Source organism: Miniopterus natalensis, chromosome 2 (assembly GCF_054644295.1).
Source record: "Miniopterus natalensis isolate mMinNat1 chromosome 2, mMinNat1.hap1, whole genome shotgun sequence".
Lineage (NCBI taxonomy): Eukaryota > Metazoa > Chordata > Mammalia > Chiroptera > Miniopteridae > Miniopterus > Miniopterus natalensis.
This window is the reverse complement of record NC_142082.1, coordinates 132,176,531-132,202,020: the sequence shown is the minus strand read 5'-3', so window position 1 is coordinate 132,202,020 and position 25,490 is coordinate 132,176,531. Positions and strand designations below refer to the sequence as shown.

The window sequence follows — 25,490 nt, the reverse complement described above, 5'->3', positions numbered from 1 at the left end:
TTTATTATAGAGAACTTCAAACATCCAAAAAGGATGCAGAGAAATATAATGAACCCCAGTAAAAATGGTCACCTAGCTTTAACAGTTTTCATTTCTTGGACAAAATTATCCCACCTCTCCCCCTTCCGCCATCCATGTGACATCATATCACTTTACCTGTATGTGTTTATCTCTGGAAGACGAGAATACTTTTCTTTTTTGTTATATGTGCAACATAGCCACAATACCATACCTAAACAATAACAATAATTCATTAAAATGATTAAATAGCCAATCAGTGTTTTCAATAATGCAGTTGTTTATTGTGCTATTAATATGTGAGCACTGTAGGAAAAATTAGAAAATAAACTAGAAAAACAAATCACCTGTAATTCCTCTATCCAAGGGTAACGTTCACCTTTTCAGTGGCTTTCCAGATTTTTTCTGTACACATACCTATATAGTTTTAAAAGCAGCTTCTTGAGATATAATTCTCATACAATTCATCCATTAAAATATACAATTCAACGGTTTTTAGTATGTTCATGGTATGCACCCATCACCACAATCAATTTCAGAACATTTTCATGACTCCAGAAGGAAACCCCAATTAGCAAACACTTCCCATTTTTTCCTAACCCCCACCATCCTCAGGACTAGGCAACTACTAATGTACTTCCTAGTATCTATAAATTTACCTATTCTGGCCATTTCATAGAAATAGAATTATATAATATGTGGTCTTGTGTGACTGGCTTCATTCACTTAGCATAATGTCTTAAGGTTCCTCCATGTTGTAGCATGTATCATTACTTTATTTTATTGCCAAATAATATTTCATTATATGGATATACCACAATCACATACTTTTAATAAAAATTGTATCAAGTGGCTGCTAATGGATGTGAGATTTCTTTTTGAGGTGATGAAATGTTCGAAAATTGATCAAGGTAACCATTGATCAACTGTGAATATACTAAAAGCCATGGAATTGTACACTTTAAATGTGTGAATTATATGATATTATAAATTATATCTCAAGAAATCTGTCATTAAAATTTTTATCATACTGTCCTAGCCAGGTAGCTCAGTTGGTTAGAGCATCACCCCAAAATGCCAAGGTTGCAGGGTCCATCCTTGATCAGGGCACATGCAAGAATCAACCAATGCATGCATATAAGTGGAACAACAAATCAGTGTTTCTCTCTGTCTAAAAAAACAAAATCAGTAAATTTTAAAAAATTATCATTCTATATTTGCTCTTTATAAACCACTTTTTAAATTTAATGATATTAACATTTGCCCATATCAGTAAATATGTTTCAAAATATAGATTTTAGTGGCCATATAATGGTTTTTATTTTACTTACCAAATCCCTTCGGTTTAGACATTTAGATTGTTTCCAGTGATTTTGCAATTATACGAAATACTATAATGAGCCTCAAATACATAAATCTATTTGCTCATTTCTAATTGCTTCATAGAAAAAGCTTTTGAATTCTTTTCCTGATACTCTAGTGTATGTTTCTGTTACTAAAAATACTTTCGGCTTCATTGCAAACATGGTGGTTTTCTCTCTGAACTCTAAATTTGTTTGATGCCTGATAATAATTTTTTTTTAAACTTAAAAAGGCTTACTATCTGAACTGAACAGGCAAAGCTTCCTAGGCTGAGACTCAGTTTCTTTACTAACCTTAATATGACAATTCAGCAGAAAGAGAAACATTCTGTACATATTTCTACAGTGTTACTATTTAATTAGGAAAGAACACAATGGTTTCATTCACAATGGCTGCATAACTATTAATAGTTAATTAGAGCTGCTAGCATTTCCTTTCTTACCTAGAAGAGCAGCTGGTAACTCATCTCAAGACTAGGCTAAGATCCATCGGGATGTACCAGAACATCTCTGTTTTTCTCTTTCCCTTTTGTTCGTGCTCCTCACTATTACACACATTCATTGATTGCTTGACGTTGTCAGAACCTAACGATGAACCTCACTGCCCTGGAACTGTTAAATTCACCCTGAATACTGCTTTTTGGGCTACGGAGCTCAGAAATATTTGTGTGCCGGCTCTTAAATAAAGTGTTTCTAAATGTAGCCATTAATTTCCTTCTTCTTCATACTTGAAGACATATTTGCATCTTGTGATTTACTAATTGTTTTCTGACAAACCGGTACTTTTGAAAATAGTGCCACAGAAGAACTGGTATTTTCACATAATGGCCATTTGAACTTTTTGCCATGTTCTCAAGTAACCCGTGCTTTGTGGGGAATTTTTCACGAGCGTTTACATGGAGCTGTCAAACCCCCATGCTGGGAAGTTGGGATTTCGACATGGGAACCTTGCCGTGCTAGAAAAAGAACATAAATTAGCCTACGGAGCTTGGAGCATGTGACCGAGATTGGATGAATGCCACTTTTACCTAATTACATAAGATCTGAATTGTGGAAACAAAGCCCAGCATAAAAGAAATGCTGGTTTTCTTTCCTCACCGACACCTTTTCTGGGGGGGAAGAAAAGATCCATCGCTTCATGCAGCTTAAAATTATGAAAGACTGAATTGCCACACTCACAGCCAGCTAGGAATGTGCATTAATCAGTGTCTGTAGCAACCATAAATTGTGACCCAGTAACTGGACTCAGGAGAGTTAAATGAGTCATTTGTACCGGACTAAGACTGCTGTGGGATGCTCGCTGCGAGCTGTTCGGCAAGCAGTCAGGTAATATCTGCGCCCTGCTCGCAGCCATCAGGTCCGAGGCCTTTGGGACAGATACATTTGCTACTACTTCAGCAATGCCAGCCATTCTGCTGCACTTGGATTTATGTTCACTGCAGTTGGAGAGAATGTATGCCTGACTCACTTAATTTTATCTGTTCTTTTTGGTGTCACTTTTTTTCCCATTCCTGTAGTTTTTCTCTCCTGAAATCTTTCATTTTCATCTCACAGCACTCCCTCCCAATCTGTGTGTGTGTGTGTGGTAAAATATACATAACATAAAAATTTACCATTCTAACCATTTTTAAGTGCAGTTTAGGGGCATTAAACCATTCATCTCCAGAAATTGTTCATTATTTCAGACTGAAACTTGGTACCCAGTAAGCAGTAACTACCCATTCCTCCCTTCCCCTAATCTCTGACAAGCACCAGTCTGCTTTCTGTCTTTATGAATTTAACTATTCTAGATACCTTGTATAAGTGGAATCATACAATATTTGTCTTTTTGTGTCTGGTTTATTTCACTTAGCATAATATCTTTAAGATGTATCCAATTTGTAGTGTGTATCAGAATTTCATTCCGTTTTTAAGGTTGAATAATGTTTTATGAATGTATATACTATCTGTTCCATCAGTGAACATACAGGTTATTTCCACCTCTTGGCTATTATGAGTAATGCTGCTATGAAATTGGTATGTAAATATCTGTTGCCCCAATTTTTAAAACATAAAATTGGAAACTGTCTTTATGGGGTAGGGGGACTAAGTTTAGAGTTGAGAGAAACAAGAGGACCTTGAATTAACATTAAGTCTCTTAGAAGTAATACCTGTGTCGTCTTCTAGCCTGAAAATGACTTGCACCCTATGGGATTTGACAAAGATTAAAGATCAATGATACATTAAGAGTGGTTCCTTTTGCATTCTTTTCTCTCTTTCTTTTCCTCTAAGACCTCAAAGCTAGCTTTCAGCTGCTAAAACCCTCTCACTGATAGCTGACTAACCAAACACTAAGGACTAGCTTGGGGAAGCAGTAGACATAACTCTTGAAACACCCCCGGATCCTCAGTAAACAATGGCAGAAGTTATTTTTTTTGTTATTTTGTTTTTAATTACAACCTTTATATGGCTGGAAAAGAATAGAGGGTCTTGCCAATCAGGAGACCATTAATGTGACAATTCATCTTTATAATTTATTATTTACATAAATATGTTACGCTTTGTGACTATATGGTTTTGAGGCCTGTATGTAAAATCATTTGTGCACACACAATTTTTAATGACCAAGGGAAGAGATGCTAGTAAATCTCAATGTTTACGTTTAAGAATGGGTCATCATATGTATAATTTCACCTTTGGATGATTTTGCTTGCTTGTTGAAATAGACTTTCTAGATATAATAGTGCTAAATCATCTTTTTATCTTTAACTGAAAAGAGCAGCAACATTCATTCTTTTTTTCAAAAACATCAGTTATTTCAGGTAATGACCTTTAACCATTTAATTTTGGGTATGAAACAATCTTGCTATGCCTGAATATATAGCATCTATAGATGCAAAATTCTCCACTAAACTCTCAATGAGTTACAAATCACTTCATCTGCAGGTATTTCATCTCCTCTCTCTGTACAGTGTGGGTTTGCCAAGTGGCCCATGAAATTGTCATGGAAGACAAACAGATTACTCTGGGACATGTTATGATCCTACTGGGACACTGGGACTGAATTAGGTGGAATTGTTGCTGACTTAATTATTGAGTTTTTGTGGTCTGAGTAAATTTATGTACCTGTTTAATAACTTTTTTTTAAAGCCTCTTATTCCATCTTTTCAGGAAAAAAAATCAAGATCATTGTCTGGAAAGTATATTAAACGAAGTACTTAAATGTAATATATGTGCCCCTAACCTACTTTATTCATTGTGTTATTCCCCCTCCCCCTCATTTTGAAATACTTTACAAATTAAAAGGTAGGATATGAATGTATTTATTTCAATATTACTGAAATCACCCTATTATTAATTATAGGTTTATGTTGAAAGTTTTAAAGTGTTATAGGAATAGTAATTGGAAGATTATGTTTACTTATCTTCTGGTTCGAGATTCTGAAATCCCACTTTCTAAAAGATGAAAGCAATAGTTCCAGCTATGGCATACTCAAAGATGGGGATGAAAGTGATTTGTCCCAGGAATCCTGATCAATTATTTGTTGTTTTGTTAACTCATCAGTGGTTAAGTGAGAATATCCCTAATATATTTCTCACCTTTTCAGCTGTGCAGAGAGAAAAATAAAAAGCATAGGTGGTTTGATAAGTAGAAAGTAGCTGGGGTCAGCACTCAAGATTCCAGGGACCTGAGCTTGGCATGAGTGATTAAGGCAGTGGTTCTCAACCTTGGCTGCATAAAAGACTCTTGGGCATCAGCATTTTTTTAAATCTCTCCAGGTGATTCCAAGTCAAGGTCAAGAACCATTGGTATAAAAGAATTAGAATAGGAAACTGAGTTAGGAGAGTATTATGGTGGTCCAAGTTAGAAATAATAAAGATTTCAACTAGGAAATTTCAATGAGATATTCAGGGGGTAGAAACAACAAGGCTTATGTCCCACATGAAGGAAAGATACCATCTTCATAAGACTGATGGTCCTAACCTTGAGACTGGATGAGGTTGCCATTGAACAGAACCAAGTAGAGATCCTTGAGGGAGAAGCACATTTGTGGGTGGAAGAAGGTCAAAAAACCCAAGAAGTGGGAAGAGAGTCAATTGGCTATCGTGTCAGAAGCTAAAGCCTGAGATTTTCAGATAGGATACATTAGTCTCTCAAGAGCAATTAAGAATAAATGTAGTAATATGAAATTATAGTAAGCTTTAAAAATATTTTTAGAAATATTTTTCTAAAATGTATGCTTATTAGATGTCCTCAAGGTTGTACTTTATAAAGATACTTTGAAATCCAAGAAAAACAACCAGACTTATGAAACATAAAACAACACAGACTAATCACTGCGTGTACACCTGAAACTAATACCCCAGCTCCACCCCTCTAGCCAGCTAATGTTGGGTAAGCCACTTACCCAGTTCTCATTTTCCTAACTCGTTAAATGAGGATGACAGTGGACGCCATGCCCACTCCATAGTGCTGTTTCCCACATTAAATTAGATAACAAATGTGAAAGTATGTGTAAAGTATAGACCATTATGCAGATAATGGATTGCTAACAATAACCTTTTTGTTGCTGATCATAAGCACTCTAGTATGAGAAGATTTGGACAATTTGTATTCCTAGTAAAGGGATAAAATGATACTGGGAAGTCCCAGGTACCCGTCTCTTCAAAGAGCTCACCATCCTACAAGGCAGGCAGGACAAGGAAATACACTGCTGTAAACACCAGGGTGTGAGTTCTGTGAGAGCAGGAATCCTATCACTAATGTACCCCAAATCAGTGCTTGAAACCTAGTAGGCTCTCCTAAAATATTTTGTTTAAAAATTTGATGAAATAATATAATACAAGGTAAAAGGCATATAAATACTGCAGTAGTTTGGGGGAAGGAATTGCCTGAATCAGTAATTTAGAGACAAATATATGATGAATTCATGAATAATGGGATAAAGGAGAATGTCTCCCGAAGTTACTTTAGGTAACGTGGAGCAAAAAGGAATTGAAACCCTATCAGATACAAAATCTAGAAATAGCAGCAAGTGAACAATTACTTCTTCAGTCAAGAAGACTCTAAGTTGCTCAAGGCCAAGACCATGAAAATCAGAGGAAACAGTGATGGTTCAGAGGAAAGCCTTTAGAAATGGGTTTACACCCAGGCTGACCACTTATTCACTGTATTGGTTATGATTGCATCTCACCCAAGGCCAAGGGACCACTTATGTTCAGATGTGAAATTTGGTGCTATAGTGTTCTGCTTTCAGTGTGGCGAATGAAAGGGCCCTGACTGTCATCTTCTGTCTGCAGGAGTAGATAATCTCTATGAGAGGGCGCTTCACATCCGCAAACTCCTCCTGACCTTGCCCAGGTCGGTCCTTATCGTCATGAGGTACCTCTTCGCCTTCCTCAATCAGTAAGTACCCTAATACCCTGCCAAAATGCCCATCTTAATTCTATTGGCACACCTCTGAATGCTGCCTTTGTTCTTGGATTCTGTAAAATGTACATTGGGTTTCATTTATCAGCAATCAAAGATGATTGAATATAAACTGAAGGTACATTTTTCCTCAGCAGATCAAGGTCATTGTATGATAGATGAAGGATGCAGAAACTATGGTCATAAATGCAAAAATATACAAATAGCACTAAAAAGAACACTTTCCAGTGAAATATGTTGTTTTTCCAACTTTCATCCAAAGCTAATGCCATGAATGTTTTTGTCAAAATGATGTAAACCACCTGCTCACTGCAGAAAACTGATTTTTTAATGTAGTCGGGGAAGGAGGGGAATTGTAGGTGAGAATTATACACAGATCCAAAAAAGAATTCTGCAAATTTAATATAATGAGACCTTGTCAAGCAAAAGATGTTTCTAAAACCACTTTTTAAAGTGTAACAAAAGTCTTAAAAATCACCACATTGTTTTCAAAGAAACTTTTATTCTTTTAATTTAAGCAACTTGATTTTCAGTTGTGTTACTTCCTGATACATGGGCTCCTTTCTAAGAACATCTTCCCCAAGTCGTATGGAAGAGTCCCCTTGCTATTCAGTGTTTCAGTTAAGCAATTGGAAATTAACCCAGGGGGTGGTAGCCTGGGGCATTGCCTTCCCATTCTGGCATGGATTCTCCCTTCCTAAAATTAGGATATTTCCCCTTCTTCATTCCACTAGAGGTTTTAAGTTCTCACAAGCCATGGGGACTTTTTACAACCCTGCTGACACTATTCCTGAAATCGTACCCATTCAAGGTAAACCTAGAAAACAAGTATCATACAATAGGGAAATGCTGGCAGGGCACCATACAGAATGGAACTAAAACAGCCACCAGTGATAGTAGGAACCCATTTATACAGAAGTCACCACTAGAAATAAGCAGTGTCTTCAGGGATGGGTGGAGACTATGTTTAGGTTAAATAGAAGCCATCAGTTTTTACCTTTAAATAAGCCTATTCAGTCTAATCACTGTTGTACACCTGAAACTAATAATATTGTGTCTAAACTGTAATTGAAAAACTTTTTTAATTTTAAAAATATTACACCTAGTCACCAGGCAGTTGTAGAATCTGAAGGCTTGCTATTTTCACCATTAATTGCACGTGCCTCTGATTAATAAGGAGTGTCCTGCTTTCCTGCTGGTCCTCTCCATAGTGTCCTGACCAAATTCTCCCCTTACGCCTGAGCAAAATCAACTGTGAACCAATAAACCACAACAGACTATGAAAGCAGGCTGTGAATCAAGGAAGTTCTCGAAACCTGAGTCATTTATCTCAACAGAATGGCACATGTGCCATGAGTCAGGCAACTGGCATTGCTTCTAGCCTTTCTGCCCAAAGGTGCCCCCTGGCTCCCTGCACCTGCCTTGCAGAGGCAAGGTCGAGCTCTAGGGTAAGATGGTTGGGACGGGAATCTTGAAAAGAGAATCTACCTATTCTTTTTTCATTGTAAAATTGAAACGTGGATAAATGGCATTTTTATGTCCAGTTTTTGCTTTGTAAGCCAGCACTGAATTAAAGGCCCAGGAAGTTCACTGTGACCTTCCCCATTGAGCTTCGGCGTGTCTTTTGAAAATTAGACCATTCTTACTCGGACTCTCGCTTCTCCTTCCGGCATCCATTTTCAAGATGATCTGTAACATGATCGTGGCTGTTACTGTGAACTTTTTTTTTTTTTTTTTTAAGAATGTATGTTTGATAAATGGCAGAAGGGAAAGACATATGTTAGCTGTGGAAATTATGCTTTTGTGCTTTCTACTTTCTAGGCTATCTTATTTCCAAAAGAGGGTCAAGTATCATGTCATGTGGTTTCTCAGTTTCTTTGTGTCTGTCACCATCTCACAAAGGTAGTTGAGGATCTTCTTTCGCCTTCCATTTGTCATCTGTTCACCTGGATTTTACATTTCCTTTCAAGATCGACATTTTATACACCGAAAGATAATTATCTCTAGGTTCTCCCTGAAACAGTACCTTGCTCATGTGTTAGAAGCCCAGTAATAAAGAGCTGGCTTATTTTGAGTCACCTGTGGAAAAATACCTTACAGATGTCCATTGGATTAAATTTAGAAATTAGTGCTAGACAACCGGAAGTCTCCCCGAAGTTTGTAGTTTCCCAGCTCTAAGTGGAATGAGAGGACTGAGGAATCTTTTCCCCTTCCCTTGGTCTAGTGTTGGTAGTCTTACCCAAAAGCAAATTATAGAGTCGGCAGTTTTTTGCTTTCTCTCAGTGGTTACAGAGAATAGGTGCTTTGTTTTCCTTTAGGCTTTCCTCAAGATTTATAGGAGAAAACTGAAATCTGAGATGTTTTTGAGTAGTGGAAGGGCAATTTTAAAGATTGCCTTTTGGAGACTGCTACTGTCCTTCCCAGATTTACGTGAGCAGCATTTACAGCCTGACCACAATGTTTACATATGAAACTCACTTACGCGATTCCAATTTTCATTGTAGAAGAGATTATCTTAACTCCCTTGTGGCTTTGGAAAATGCCACTTAATTAAGCAAGTAGGGCTTAGATTCCCCTTTCAGTTTCTATCTAGTTAAAGGGTTATATAAGTCACTCTACTTTCTTTAGCCGTTTGCTGAGCCAACTTAAAGTAGGATGGAATATAATTTTCTCCTAATAATAAAAACCAAAGAAAATGTTTTAGATGCCTGTTTTCAGAATATGGAGTATCTTATTAAACATAGATCTTTTTGCGCCTGCCCCCGCCCCCCCCCCCCCCCCCCCCGTTCTCGTATAACTCCTTTCTTGCTTCCTTTCAAAGTCTTTCACAATACAGTGATGAGAACATGATGGACCCTTATAACTTGGCCATTTGCTTTGGCCCAACATTGATGCCTGTCCCAGAAATACAGGATCAAGTGTCCTGCCAGGCTCATGTGAATGAAATTGTCAAAACAATCATCATCCACCATGAGATTATTTTCCCAGATGCTAAAGAGCTGGACGGCCCTGTTTATGAGAAATGTATGGCTGGAGACGATTACTGGTAAGTTCAAAAATTTTAGCCCTTCTTCCCCTGGAAAAATTATGAAAGTACAGATATCAACTTTTTAAGAAAAAGAATTGACTGTAAGCCGCCAGTGCTTCCAGCTAACAAAAAGGAAGCAGCAGTAGGAACGTTTGAGATAAATCAGACTGCTGAGACCCATGACAACACTGGCTGCTTATTATAGAAACTCATATGCATCCCTTCCTTTTCCCCAAGAAGATGTCATCTTCTTTGATATATCCATCCTGTCATGGCTTTTGTAGAGAAGAAAGGTTTTGATATTGTATAGAGCTATATTAATTTTTACTAGTATCAAGAAAAGATAGCTGTTCCAGTTGATAGATTTTATTTTCATTCTGAAAGTTTTAATTTTCTATAAAATAGTTTCAAAATTCTCACATTAAAGGCGCTTTATCAGCCAAATGTTTTTTCATTCTTTTCTTTTTTTTTTAACTATATCTTTATTGATTTTAGAGAGAGGAAAGGAGAGGGAGAGAGAGAGACAGAAACATCAATGATGAGAGAGTCATTGATCAAGCCCACGACCTGGGCATGTGCCCTGACCAGGAATCGAACCCCGATCGCCTGGATCCTAGGTCGACGCTCAACCGCTGAGCCACGCCAGGCCGGGCATTCTTACTTATTTTTTAAAAATATGTTTTTATTGCTTTTTAGAGAAGAAGTGAGGAGAGAGAGAGAGAGAGAGAGAAACATCAATGTGAGAGAGAAACATCAGTGTGAGAGAGAAACATCAATAGGTTGCCTCCTGCACACACCCCAACCAGAGACCAAACATGCAACTTTTCAGTGCATGGGACGACATTCAACCAACTAACACCAGCCAGGGCCATTCTTACTTATTTTTATTTTTATTCTTACTAATATTATCCTAAACAATTGTAGTAATGGTTATTTTGAGTAAATTTGTTACATTAATATATTGTTGGGATAACATTTTTTCATCTATTTATATTTTTAATTGAATTTATTGCGGTGACATTGGAAAATAAAATTATATAGGTTTCAGGTATACAGTTCTATAGTACATCATCTGTATATTGTATTGTGTGTTCACCACCCTAAGTCAAGTCTCCTTTCATCACCATTTATCCCCCCTTTACACTCTTCTACCTTCCCCACTCCCCTTTCCCTCCGGTAATCACCATGCTGTTGGGATAACAATTTTTTAATTCAGCAGAATAGGCACCTTTCAGTGAAGCAGTAAAATGGAGGAGGTGTAGTCAATCGAATAATAGCAATGGTAGAAAACCCTAAAAGTTTTATGTTCACTATTTACTATATAAGTTCAAGCTTCTGGGAAATCATATACCCCAAAAAAGTAGCTTTGATTCCTTGAGGCCCTACCGCATGCCGACTCCTCAGTGCATCTGATCTCTGTTACTCCTCACGGTCAGTCTACCAAGTACGTTAAGAGAGACCAAGGAGCCTGTCGAGTGACTAGTACTAACTGGACACAGCCCAGGTCTGTCTGATTCCAAACCCACATGAGTCCTCCCTCCTACTCAACAGCTGCCTCCCGGCCTAGCTCTGAAACTGCCCCGCGCAGCTCAGATGCAGGAGCAGCTGGAGACAGGCGTGTCTACGCCTTCATTCTTGACCCTCCTCGGGACTCCTTGTTTCCCTTTGCCTTGCCAGGAACTAAGTAGAAGTAGAATAAGTAGCCACTAGATCTTAAATAACTAAAGGTACACTTATTTTTTACTTAAACCACAATGTGATCTTAAACCACAGCACGGTCATGTGCTTTAAAAAAACTGAGAGTTGACTCCTTCCAGAAGTACTGCTTTCTAAGTTAACCACAAAGTATCACAGATGCCAGTTCTATAGTATATCCAGCAGTTTTACACATGAAACTCAATTCCAAAATATTTACTTGAGCACTTAACTATGTGCAAGGTACTGACTGAGCATGGCTCTGAAAAAGATAAATGGATAAGCATGTGGATGTCTGGTCAGTATTATTTGATGGGTTGTACCCCGTGACTTTCTGTGGTTGCTACTTTCTTACAGAGTAAAAGCCCCATTATGAAGAGTCTTGCAGCAGTAACCTGTGCTTCATTATGCCCTTCTCCCACACATAGTGTTCTCTATGGGCACTGCTCATTCTAATCAGAAAGTCAGTAACACAGCAGTTACTCTTGTCACCCAACACCAGCAATATAAATGGGCTTTATACAGTAAAGTCGGGTTGGTATTTGCGCCCAATGCATATTTCACTTATCGGCATGCATTTGAGGAGAGGGGGTGGTAGTGTTAAAGGGTGAGTTTTTCAAAGGATAGATTCATAATTCTCACACAAATATGCAATGACCATCTGTGAAGAAAAGATGGGGAAAAATACTATAATCAATTCAAAGCAGAAATCAAAGAGCCATTTATTTGCGTGCAGTGAGGAATGCTGAAATGGACTTGCAAACCCTGGTGCATCCATAGGGCAATAATCACATCCCACGACAACCCAACAAATTTTCGCTTCTATGGCTGAGAATTATTTGTAGTGCCGCAAGTTTTCTGCAAGCTCACTTTGTCTTTACAGAGTTGTAAAATAAGCTTCGTGTCAAAGATGAAGGGACATACGCTGCCATAGGACCAAATAATCCCTGGAGGCTCCAACATCCCACTGAAAGGCTGTCCAGGAACTCTTTTGCCATTCCAAGTCTTGTATTTTTCCTTATGGTAGCCATTGTTCATTTTTGAAATTCTTTCCATGTTGGCTTCACATGAATGTCTGTTTCCGCTCCACAGCGACAGCCCCTACAGTGAGCACGGAACGCTGGAGGAAGTGGATCAGGATGCTGGTACGGAGACCCACACCAGTGAGGATGGTATGCCCCGCGTTCATGCTATTGTAAAACTCGTCTTCGTGTCCTTTTTAAGAACGGCTTACATTAAGAATTCAGTAGAAACAAAAGAATATCTATAAAATATGTGTAAAGTTTGAGGAATAACATTACAATGAACACTCATGGAACCACCACCAAATTTTTAAAAAAAAAGACATCATTACCTTTGTGCTCCCCTAATCCCATCACTGCCTTACCCTCCAAGGGTAACCGCTATGTGTCTGTGTGTTTAAATGGTTTATTATTTCGTCTTCTATTTTATTGAACTTTCTATAAATGGAATCATATTGCATATATTTTCCTTTTTTTTTTCACTCAGTATTACATTCCAGAGATTTTTCTACATTGTTGCATAGTTATAATCAGTTAACTTACTACTGTATAATATTTCATTTTACTTATCTATTTCATTATTGATGGATATGTGGGGTGTTATCTATTTTTTTGCCATTAAAACAGCACTGCTATGAATATTTTGAACATGTATCCCACTGCAAATGTATAGGAGTTTCTCTAGGATATACACACCTAGGAGTAAGCATGTCTTCAGCTTTACTCGATGTTGCCAAACTGTTTGTGAAAATGGTTGTAATGGTGTACACTTCCACCAGCAGTGGATCAGCCTTTCAGTTGTATATATTCATCAACACTTTATTTTTATCAACTATTGACATCTTTGCCAATATTGTCCGTATGTAATGGTATCTCACTGTGATTTAATTTGCATTTCTCTGGGTACTGATAAAGATGTTTTAAGCTATAGTCTATTAATAGAAAATCTGGGGTATAGTAAGGCCAACAGACGATGATTGCCATTGGAGATACTTTGTTTCTCACAGTTCCCAAGAGGAAGGAGCACATCACTTCTTGGGTGGCCACAGCCTAAAGTACCAGGGTCTCTCATGAGGCAGGAGAGGGAGCAACTGGGCTAGAGCCTTTGTTGCGGTTTCCACAGGAACAGGAGAAGCAAGATAAGCAGGTTTGAATAATTTCAGCAGGCTCTGGGGCATAGACACTATCTCTCTTTGTACCTGGCCCTGAGGTGATTAGGGCAGGTGGATGGTGGCCCAGAGTGTGAGAATCCCAGAGAGCAGGTGGTTGGGTGGGTGTGGGCTCTGGATTGGTTGGATTGTATTGGAAAAACTCACTCCAGGTGAGTCATTTATTCTCTGTAGGAATTGGCTGACCTTGGGGAGGACTGTCCCTCCAGGGCCAACAAGGCCTAGATGTCAGAATACAGAAGATAAAAAACATAGTTAATACAGACATACTCATTTTTATATGTTTAGATATTTTATTTTCTGAAATTCCTATCAAGTCTTTTGCCAATTAAGGTCCATTTCCCCACCATTAGCTTCTCTGGTCTTTTTTCCCCTCCTTGATTTAGTTTGGTTTGGCTTTGGTATTTTTCTTATTTGTAAGAGTTCATTATGGTTCTGGATCAGGTCTTTTATTAGGTATATATTTTACAGATATCTTCTGTAGCTTGTCTCTCATGTGCTTATTATGTCATTTGCTAAAGAGGATCTTAATTTTAAAGGAATCACAGGTTCTTTCACTTTGTGTCTTCTTTAAGAAAATCCTTCTGTACCCTGAAGTAATGAAGAAAATTCTCCCATATTCTCTCTTAAATCTTTTCAGGTTTTGTTTTTCACGCATAGGTCTTTATTCTACCAGGAATTTACCTGGAGGTATGGTGTGAGGTATGGGGTCAGTTCCTCTTTCTAGTTTCTTGACTAAATTATGTGTCTGATCATTCTAATATCTGTAGTCTTTTCAGATTGTTGTTTTTTTAATCCTCATGTGAGGATATTTTTTCCATTGCTTTTCAGAGAGAGTAGAATGGGGGGAGAGAGAGAGAGAGAAACATCGATGTAAGAGAGAGACATCAATTGGTTGTCTCTGGCACAGGGATCAAGCCTGCAACTGAGGTACATCCCCTTGTCCAGAATCAAACCCGGGACCCTTCAGTCCATGGGCCAACACTCTAACCACTGAGCCAAACTGGCTAGGGCTTGGATTTGTTTTTATTGGCTCTTGCTCATTGAGTCTTGTTTTCCAGTGTGTTTTGGAATTTCTTTACATATTTTTGGGACTTTGTAGAATTCCTTTAGGCTCATTTGAAGGTTAGTTCCTCTAGAGAGGGTTTGCATTCACTTCTGCCTGGGGTACAACCAGCTTGGGACCACACTGAGTCTTTAGCTTGAGGTTTTGCAGGCCACCCAGGTAGTATGAACTGAATCTGCAGACCTGCATAAGGACTGGAATGTAGTTGGGATTCTTTGACCTGGTTTGGTCCCAATGTTTGAGATAGATGATTTCCTTAAATCCAGGGATGGGAAGGGGGTGGGGTGGTTACAATCTAGGGAGAAGTATAGAGGGTAGAACAGAGGAAGATTTGGGGGAGGCTTAGATTCTCCACACTGAGCCAGCCCCTGGATTTAATCTTTTGCATAAAATGAAAGCTTAAGTTAACCAGGCAGGGAAAATGCCCTCGAGGCAAACCGTGACGCACATTTTCTAGTGTTCTGTTTACTGCACTGTATTCCCACTTTCATTGAGTTTTTGGTCTTTAGTATTCCTTACTGTTATGATAGCTCACCAATGCCATTACAAAGATTTTTTTTTTTAATCCAACGTTTTTAGCTGACTTCAGCAGGAGGGTAATCAGGGTGTCTAGTGTGTCTACCCTCTGCTACAAAAGGAAAGTTTGTGTTTTTAAAAGTAGGATGAGTTGACATTTTCAGAACTTAAGATAGAAGATACTCTTTCAAGTGATGTTGCTTTTGAAAGTCTCTGAGCCCTACCTCTGCCACCATTTATTCTTTTGTCTTGGGTTTCTTTGTTTCTCTATATGATTCATTCCTCTTTCACTGACGACTTCTCTCAGTGTTTCTTTGCTTCCCCCAGTGGCAGGAGAAGACAAAGCCACAGCCCTCTCTCTTCCCAAACATCAGGCTCTCCACCATGCCATCTGTCAGCTGCTCTTACCTCTTGACTATAAAAGAAAAACTTTGCTGAGGGCCCTGTGCTTTAGATAACATTTTGATCATGTTCACCCAGTTTTGCTAAAGAAAAGCATTGCTTACAAAGGACAGACACCCTTACCCATAGCCAGCCCCTTAAGTCCTGCAGCTAAATTAACTAGAGTGTTGAATATCTTTTTGATGGCTAGGGTATTTATTTTCTTTTCTCTGTTATGGTATCGCTAGAGAGAATAGCTTTTGTTTCCAAAAGAGAGGCTGTCACAGAACAAAACCATCATCTGCACAGGCAATGGGTAACAGATTTAGGGGAGAAAGTGTCAGGGACAGCAGGGTCCCAAAGAGAAAGTGTGATGTACTAGCATTTTGTATAAAATTAGAAGAAATGTAAATATAAGACTCGATAGCACCAGGCCGTCAGAAAAATCAGCTCTAGTGAATTTTCTTTCCCTTTGCACAAAATTATAATAGCCATGCAGAAAAATGAAGCTATCATATTACACTCTTATTGTTATTGATAGCACCAGCATTCTACAAAGTCTCTGCCCAGCCTTAAAGGACCATGTTACTGTCTCTGTGAAAGGCATATGGTGCATTGCCATGGCCTGAGATTGATTTGTTCTGCAGTGACTAGACTAAGATATGTATAAATAGCTATGATTGACACTTGACTGTGAAATGACTCTCATGGGAGCAGAAAGAGTGAAAATAATGAAATTGCTCAGAATTCCTAGTTGATATAGCAGCGTTACCAATAAAATGTACTTCTGATTCATCTGGCCGTTCTTTCATAACCTCTGCACATTCGATCTAAATGTGCAAAGACCGATAATCCTGTTGCTAGTTGTTTCAAAAAATAAAAAGATGAGAGAATGAGCACAGAGGTTATGATTATGAAATTATGATAAAATATGTATATATCTATTAAATAGTCTTAAATAGCCCTTGGCCAGCATTGACAGTGTATGACTGAGAAGCATTAAAGAATATTAATGGTTCTCTCTTCATTTCCCATTGACAAGTACACAATGTTATGGGCTGGTATCTTTCCTCTTTTTTTTTCAACATAGCAAAATTTGAACACATGGGGTTATTCACATAGGAGTTTACAAATTACATGTCATGAAGTTCTTTTTAATAAATTGGCATGTCTTCATTCTTCCATGGACATGATTATTTCTGTTCCCAGGGAGAACTGGGGTAAAAAATTTCGTATCTGTCCTCTCAGATCAACCAGGATTTATTCTGTATCTGCAAGTTTAGAACAAATGAAAAAGTCATTCTCTTTGAATATAAAGTTATATTCCTGCTCTGTGAAACAGACTGGTAGATATTTAATACAGCTGCTATTTATATTGTTTTAATAAAGAAAATATAATTTTAGGAAGAAGTACCAGAGTGTGAACATATGATCCAAAGTTATAGTCAGTTGTTAAAGAACTAAACTGTTGCTTTAAAATTATCTTTACACCTACTTTGCTGAGAAGTATACTATATGTAGACTATCGTGCAAGAAGAAGTATTACTCACCTTAAACATCTACTAGCAAAAAGATGGGGCACGTTTGGTCTTTATTTTAAATGTATAGCTGAAACTCACCCAGCCCTTCAGATATGGCAGACCCTAAGCTTTTTCAATATGTTTGTTGATTTCTATGCTTTTGCCTTACATGTCCTAGAGAATGTTTGAATTTATCAAGTGAGAAAGAGGCTTAGCTGGCTGCCCAAGGACCTCTTAGGCAGTTATTCCATATAAGTACAGCAGATATTGAAGATTTAAATGCATTTTGTTACCAAGGAAAACAGAAGACTATTTCCTTGAAATTGAGAAAATATTTGACAGATAGGTGGGCTTTCATCTATTATGTGTGCATATATATTCTAGAGTATTTGGAAACTAATACATGCTTAGTTTTTAGCAAAGGAGGTATTTGCTCATAGCATAGATACAGTTCTCTAAGTATATACCACCTATATTGGCCCTTTTTAGTTATGTTTATTTTTTTTAATATTTGTTATTGATTGATTTGAGAGAGAGCGTGGGAAAGAGAAACACTGATCTGCTGTTGCACTTCTTTACGCACTCATGGGTTGGTTCTCACATGTGTCCCGACCTGGATGAAACCCGCAGCCTTGGTGTATCGGGACAGCACTCTATCCAGCTGAGCTACCCGGCCAGGGCTAGTTCTGTTTATTATTGATTAGCAGTTTATTCATCTGTGGTTGACAGCAGGGAAGAAGATGGGGTGGTGATGGGAGAGGGGAAGAAAGATCACATAGCCCCAAATTGAAGGGCTTTTTGCAATAAGATGGATCACCAAACGCACCTCTTATAGTTGTTTAATTTGTCCGCTTATTTGCCTTCAATATTTGTGGTCAGAATTAGACCAGAGCTGAAATTTCAATTCTAGGCCCAGAATTCAATAATTTTTTCAAACTCTTTATTTTGAGATCATTGTAGATTCATATGCTGTTCTAAGAAATGATCCAGAGAGATCTTAGGTACCCTTCACCCAGTTTCCCATGATGGCACTGCCTTGCATAACTGTAGTGTAATATCCCAGCCAGGAAGCTGACACTGATCCAATCCATTCGCCCTGTTCACACTTTACCAGTTCTGCACGCACTCATCTGCGTATGTATTTACTTGGTTCTATCCAGTTTTCTCACATGTATAGATTTGCATGACCACAGCAAGAGTCAGGAAGAGCAGTTCCATCGCAGGGACTCCTTCTACAGCCATAGCCATTTCCTTCCATCTCCTCCCTGACCCAGCCTCTGCAACCATTAATCTGGTCTCCGTCTCAATATTATGTTATTTCAAGTATGCTATATAAATGGAATCATACAGTATATAACCTTTTGAGGTTGGCTTTTTTTCACTCACTGTTACCCCCTTGAATATTTTGTTGTTGTTGTTTTTGTTAATCCTCAAGGATATTTTTTCCATTGATTTTTTTTTTTTTAAGAGAGTGTGGAAGGGAGGGAGGGAAGGGGGAGAGAGAGAGAGAGGGAGGGAGAAGCATCGATGTTAGAGAGACACATCCACTGGTTGCTTCCCGTGCGTGCCCTGACGGGGGCCAGGGAATGAACCCTCAACCCAAGTACATGCCCTTGACCAGAATCGAACCTGCTACCCTTCAGTCCGCAGACCAACACTCTGACCACTGAGCCACCCTGGCCAGAGCACCCTTGAATATCTTTTGATCTCTAGAAAATGCAATTTTTGAGTTTGGTCTTTTAATGATGGTACAGGACAGCCTTAAGTTGTGCTTGTTTCATAGGTAATATCCAGAATTTGTTACTGATACTAGAGGAAACAAAGTTGTCTTTACTGTTTCTTGACACGTGAAGATTTGATAGTGCTAAAAAAAGTAGATGAGGAAATTAAAAGTCAAGTAGTATTTAATGTGGCAATTTCTGTAAACTTTATTTTTTTTTAAATAAGCACATAAAACATAAACTTCCTGGTGTTCTAGGCTAGTGATTTTTCCACATTAAGTGGGATTAACATGTTGCAAGGGAACTCCATCAATGTCAACATAATATTGGAGCTATCGTGGAGGATATTACATCCCTTATATATCAGATTGCGAAGTTTAAAACATTTTTTATTAAACTGTCATTATAGCTCTAGTAAGAGGCTGTGGAAATTAAGGTGTAATGTTCAATTTTTCTTTGCCTGAAAAACTGTTGACAGCCGAAGAATGTTTTTCTGGATCTCTTTTAACACCCTCATTTTCTCTTTCTTGATGAGTTTAGTCCCTTGTTCTGTCTGGATATTAAAGTGGCCTCGTTTATTTCGTTTACTTCCAAGGCCTCATCTAGACCTTTCAGATAGTGTATCGCGCCTTCCTAACAACCTTGTCCCTCACCGCTTTCTGGCGTGTCCTTTGCAGAATGTGAGCCCATAGAAGCCATAGCCAAGTTCGACTACGTTGGGCGCTCTGCCCGAGAACTGTCCTTCAAGAAGGGCGCCTCCCTGCTGCTGTATCACCGCGCGTCCGAGGACTGGTGGGAAGGAAGGCACAACGGCATCGACGGGCTCGTGCCTCACCAGTACATCGTGGTGCAGGACATGTGAGTAGGCCCGGCTTCGGTCGCCAGGGTGCTCCCAGGAGGAGCCTCCAGCTCCTGCTCTTCCAGGGACCGTGGTCTCGTGAGAAAAGAGCAAGAGGGGCTACAGAGCGACCACTTCTGAGCTGGGCGCAGGCCTTCGCCTTGCTCGTGGGTCTCTGACAGAACTGCAGGGCCAGCAGGTTTTCATTGCCCAGACTCTGCCAGGAGGCTGGGAGTAAGGACTCGTGAGAGGCGCCTTTTGAAGCTTCCAGATTCTTAGAGCCTGTGCGGAGAAGAACTTTAGGAGCTGAGCGACACTGCTGATTCCGGGAACAGCAGCGCTCTCCTGCTGTCTGTCTACCATTTCGATTGCAGGCTCCCCAAAGAGAAGATACTGACCTCAAGTTTTATAAGTATCATCTCCAGGCTTCTCTTTTTAAAAAAAAAAACACAAAAAAACTTGATAATGAGAAAGCTCTAATTTCAAAGTTACTTAAAGAGATGGGAAGATGATCATAATATATTAAGTGAAAGAAACAGGTTACACAGTGCCATGTGCAGTATAATCCCTGTTTCGTGAACACGGTATTTCACAGCGCAGCACTGATTGAAGGGCAGCTTCTCAAGGAGTAGAGAAATACAGCACATAAAATGTATAAGGTGAATAAGTAAGTCAGCCTAACGTTAAATGTGTTAAAATGTGTACCTCAGAATCCAAGAAATATTATGTGTGTATACAGATATCAGCCATATGTATCTAAAGCGTATAAACCTAAGCATCCATAAAGAAAAGGGTGGGGCAAAAGTAGGTTTACAGTTGTTCATATGGAAAATAACACAATATTAATAAATAATACAAGAATAAACTCTGTGTTTTGCGTACTCACAACTATAACCTACTTTAGCCTCACCCTGTGTGTGCACATACTTGTAGGTGTGTATCCCAGGCATTAACAAGTGTAGAAGGATACTTTTTAAAATTCTAACAGTAGTTGTCTCTAGATGTTATATTATATTTATTATTATATTATTATATTATATTTATTATATTATATTATATTATGGGTGATATTTCACTTTTTTGTATATCTGAATTTTCCACTTTTTCTGTAATGAAACTATTATTTTTATAATGAGAAGAAAAAAATTATATTAATAAGAGACTTACATACATAAATGTCGTCACTTCTTTTTGTCTCTGTTCATCTATCAAAAGACCCTCACTCTTGATTCTCATTATTTCAGGGATGACACATTTTCAGACACTCTGAGCCAAAAAGCTGACAGCGAGGCCAGCAGTGGGCCAGTCCCTGAAGAAAAGTCGTCGCCCAAGGACATGACCTCCCCTACAGACCGGCATCCCGATGGCTATTTAGCCAGGTGGGTGCAGCCTGACCGGCCATTCCCTGGGGGCCGTGAGGAGCCACAGTGCCTCATCTTTACAGTATCACCCAGCATGTTAAGCTCTCCTTTTCTCTCGCTTTTTCTCTGTGCACGTCTAGACAAAGAAAAAGAGGAGAGCCACCCCCTCCGGCAAGGCGTCCTGGCAGAACCAGTGATGGCCATTGTCCCCTCCACCCCCCACATGCTCTTTCCAACTCCTCAGTTGACTTGGGGTCCCCAAACCTGGCCAGTCACCCCCGGGGCTTGCTGCAGAACCGTGGCCTCAACAACGACAGTCCAGAGAGGAGGCGCCGGCCAGGCCACGGCAGCCTGACCAACATCAGCCGGCATGACTCCCTCAAGAAAATCGACAGCCCTCCTATTAGAAGGTCCACGTCATCGGGGCAATACTCTGGCTTCAATGACCACAAGCCACTGGACCCAGAGTCAATCGCTCAGGTAGGAGGCTTTTAACGGAATAGTGCGTGCTCAGTACCGGGAGTGTGACGGAGGAGGTATGCAGGGTTTACATTTTTGTAGTCATGTATTTTGTATAGAACCAACTAATGAAAACAGAAAGGAACTTAGCCCATTCTTTAATTTAAGGCCTCACTCTGGGTCTCTTGAAGAACCCTGTGTTACTGGAAGGGCCCAAGTACATTAGGTTTATATTGATTTAAACAGAGTCATGGCAGAAATGTAGGACCCAGGGCATTCAAATGCATCATTGCTACATCACCAGGAAGATTCTGCAGCGAAGAGTCATGAGGAAGGACTAGCCCTCCCAGATCCTAAATGCATGCTAAAGATAGTAATACAGACAAGCTGATGGAACAGAGCGGAGAGCCCAGAAGCAGAAAAATTTTAGTATACGATAAAGATGATACTTTCAACTCAGAAAGTGATGGATTAGTCAGTAAATAAGATGAGAAATGTTGGTTAACGGTTTAAAGAACAGCAGGTCGGGATACTGGGTCACCCTGAGGGCGTGCGTGTCTTCACTTCCCCAGTGACTGCAGAGAAGGGCTCTGTAGTTTTTCCTAGTGATTAGAATTGACAAAGTAAAAATACCTGTAAAGCAATACTAATTGACTTTCCCATCGTTTACCATTTTTCCTTCTAGTTCTTTTTGCAGCATAGCCATCAAAAAATGTGTGTGTGCCAGTGACAAAGGAGGTGAATAGATTCAGGCTTTGCCATTTGGGTCATCTAAAGTGTCTTCCAGCTACCACGGAGGCTTAAAACTGCATAGATCAGACAAGAAAGCAAGTGAGAAATGAACACAAACATGGGGACCTATTAAAGATGCATTCTTTTTAATAAAAAACGCCCAAGGAAACCTGCAATGATGTGACAGATTTCCAAGATATTTTCAGTATCCTAACTAAAAAGAATTTGGGATAGCAAATTAGATTGTGTAAGGAGTTTAATGTGTTTTTAAAACGTTAAACCAATTTTAAGTGCAGAACAATTTTTCAGCAAAAATCAAATAGACTTTTGACCTTTTTGGTTCTCTCTATTTGAAGCGCTCTCTCTGCAGGGCCCTCTGAGGCCTGTTTAGAACCAGTGATATTTGACTACAGCTGACTAATGATTTGAGAAAGCTATAACGTCACTGCTTATAGTAAGTAGGTGAACCAGGATTTGGGTTAGAGAGACAGGGAATTGGGAGCTTGGGGGTGGGGAGACCTACTAAGGTCTATTTAACCCTATTGCTTCTAGAACCAGGAAATCCTTTCATCGCAAATCATAAAAACAAAAACTCAACAGATAAACAGGCTCTCTCATTCTCCCTGGGGCAAATACTTGTTATAAAAACAAATCCATATGCTTAGCATCAAATGAAAGTCACATATGAAAATAATTACTTGAAAAGTGATGTCATCCTGACAAAATGGCTCCCAGCTGCGTCCTTTATTTATCTTTCCATCTCTCATCTCCAGATTTTCCCATGAGGACAGCGAAGCCTGCCATCGTGGTGTTCATACAAAACAATATGCAAATTATTTTATTAAATCAGTGGAGTCCCTGATGGAGTGTTTTGTTTTGTTGTTTTTAAACTACAGTATCTATATGTGATCATCATGTTTTGGTTTATTCCTTTAGCAAACCTTTATTGAGCACTTACTGTATGCCCGGTCCTATTGCTAGGCTTTATGGACATAACGTTTAAATCAATAGCCAGCCGCTGCCTGAAGGTGCTTGCAACGCAGTGACAGAGTTGGATGTGGAAATCAGTTACCACGCATTACCATTATGGTTATGCTCCAAATGAGGGATAGAAGAGGTCTTTCCATCAGAGCAGAGCAGTGGTCCTCCACTCACCCTACCTCACACCATACACCACCTTTTGTGTGTTTGGATGCTAAAACCACAATGTAAAGTTTACCATCTTAACCATTTTTAACTGGACAGTTGAGTAAAGTATATTCACATTGTTGTGAAACAGATCTAAAGAACTTTTTCATCTTGTAAAACTGAAACTATACCCATCGAAGAACAACTACCCTTTTGCCCCTCCCTCCAGCCCTGGCCACCCCATTCTACTTTTGGCTTAGTCTATGAATGTGACTACCTTATATAAATGGAATTATACAGTGTTTGCCTATTTGTGACTGGCTTATTTCACTTGATGTAATATCCTCAAGGTTCATCCACGTTGTAGCGTGTGGCAGGATTTTCTTCCTTTTTAAGGCCAAATAAGATTCCATTGTTGGTATACACCAAATTTTGCTTATCCATTTATCCATTGATGGAGCTTTCACCAACATGTAGAATGGCCATAAATACAATAAAAAATACACATTGATATAAAAGTTTCAAGTTAGTCTTAATTCAAATACCATGAAAGGTGTTTCCATTAGTGATGTGACTTTTCTTAAATAGTGGACACCCCTTGGTCAGTCCCAGTCAAAATAGAGTATAATTTATGTGATCATTTTATTTCTATAATAAACATCATTAAACACTTAACACCATTAAAAATATATTTGTGTTTATATATAAGAAAGAATTGGATTCTAGGGTCAGGTTATTATAAACAAATTTTCACCCACATAAATCTCTGGAAGACATTCAAAAGTTGAACAAGATATGGGACAATTTATCTAGGACACTTGTAAGATCACTAGTATGTCTGGCCCTGCCCACCAAATGCTAATGATGTCACCCCATTATTATGACATTTGAACACACGCACACACACTATTTTATAAAAATGCCCTCTATGGGGTGGTACCACTTCCATTGGGATCCACTGGTCATAATAATTAGGGAAATGCTTACACTGATTTTTTAAGAACTGCTAGGAGTTAGCCAAATACAAAAATTATTTGTTGAATGAATGAAAGAAGTCTGATTTTTTTTATTGCATTTCACTTTTGTTTCTTGAGAAATTGTTGCCGTATGTAAATTTAAGCTACCTTTTACCATAAAGTAAAGTAGAATTCTATATAATGAAAAGTCATTATGTAAGGTAGAAACCACCAGAAGGGTACCTGGTGCCTTAGAATGGCAAATGTTTGATAAATGGCTCCATGAACCATTGCATGGTGGTCTCCTGAACATTCAGAGTCAAAATAATTACATGAAATGGCATTGTGCTTATACGCTGTCTACCTACTATGCAATTAAAGCATTCATGCTTTTGCAGGCCTGTTTGCTTTGAAGTGAAATATATTGGTTTCTATACATTAGTATGAATTATCAGTTTGTTCTCTCTCTCTTTCTAATGATTTTACAACAGGATATTGAAGAGACGATGAACACTGCTTTGAATGAACTCCGAGAACTGGAGAGACAGAGTACAGCAAAGCACGCCCCCGACGTGGTTCTGGATACCTTAGAACAAATGAAAAACTCTCCCACCCCAGCCACTTCCACAGAATCTCTCAGTCCTTTGCACAACGTTGCCCTCAGGAGCTCAGAGCCTCAGATTCGCCGAAGCACGAGTTCCTCCAGTGATACAATGAGTACTTTCAAACCTATGGTGGCGCCCAGGATGGGTGTGCAGCTAAAGCCTCCAGCCTTGAGGCCGAAACCTGCTGTTCTTCCAAAAACAAACCCTACCATAGGACCTGCACCCCCCTCCCAGGGTCCAACAGACAAGTCTTGCACAATGTAAAATCCACTGAGCAAGGTCATGCAGGGAGGTGATTAAAAAAAAAACGGATTAGTGACAAAAGTCCACAATCCCTAACTTTCCTTAGTTTTGTGCTTAGAACTGGAGATCTTCTGGCTTTTCTATGTTCTCGAATGTAACGTCTGAGACTAGCTAAATTAACACGGGCATTTGTATTTTGTAATTTCTTTTTTTTTAAATAACTGGACATATGTCATTTTAAAGACAATAGACACACTTAGA

General features: G+C 39.0%; 1 protein-coding gene across 2 annotated transcripts in view; it reads left to right on the top strand.

Moving 5' to 3' along the window:
* Positions 1-25,490, top strand: part of SRGAP1 (SLIT-ROBO Rho GTPase activating protein 1) — a 233,976-nt gene extending 208,486 nt beyond the window's left edge. For both annotated transcript variants that reach the window (XM_087814567.1, XM_087814568.1), the window contains exons 16-22: positions 6,660-6,765; positions 9,611-9,835; positions 12,605-12,684; positions 19,585-19,765; positions 20,990-21,124; positions 21,247-21,586; positions 24,873-25,490. In XM_087814567.1, the coding sequence (XP_087670693.1) occupies positions 6,660-6,765; positions 9,611-9,835; positions 12,605-12,684; positions 19,585-19,765; positions 20,990-21,124; positions 21,247-21,586; positions 24,873-25,250 (1,445 nt within the window). In that variant the 3' untranslated portion in view covers positions 25,251-25,490. The remainder of the gene's footprint in view (positions 1-6,659; positions 6,766-9,610; positions 9,836-12,604; positions 12,685-19,584; positions 19,766-20,989; positions 21,125-21,246; positions 21,587-24,872) is intronic.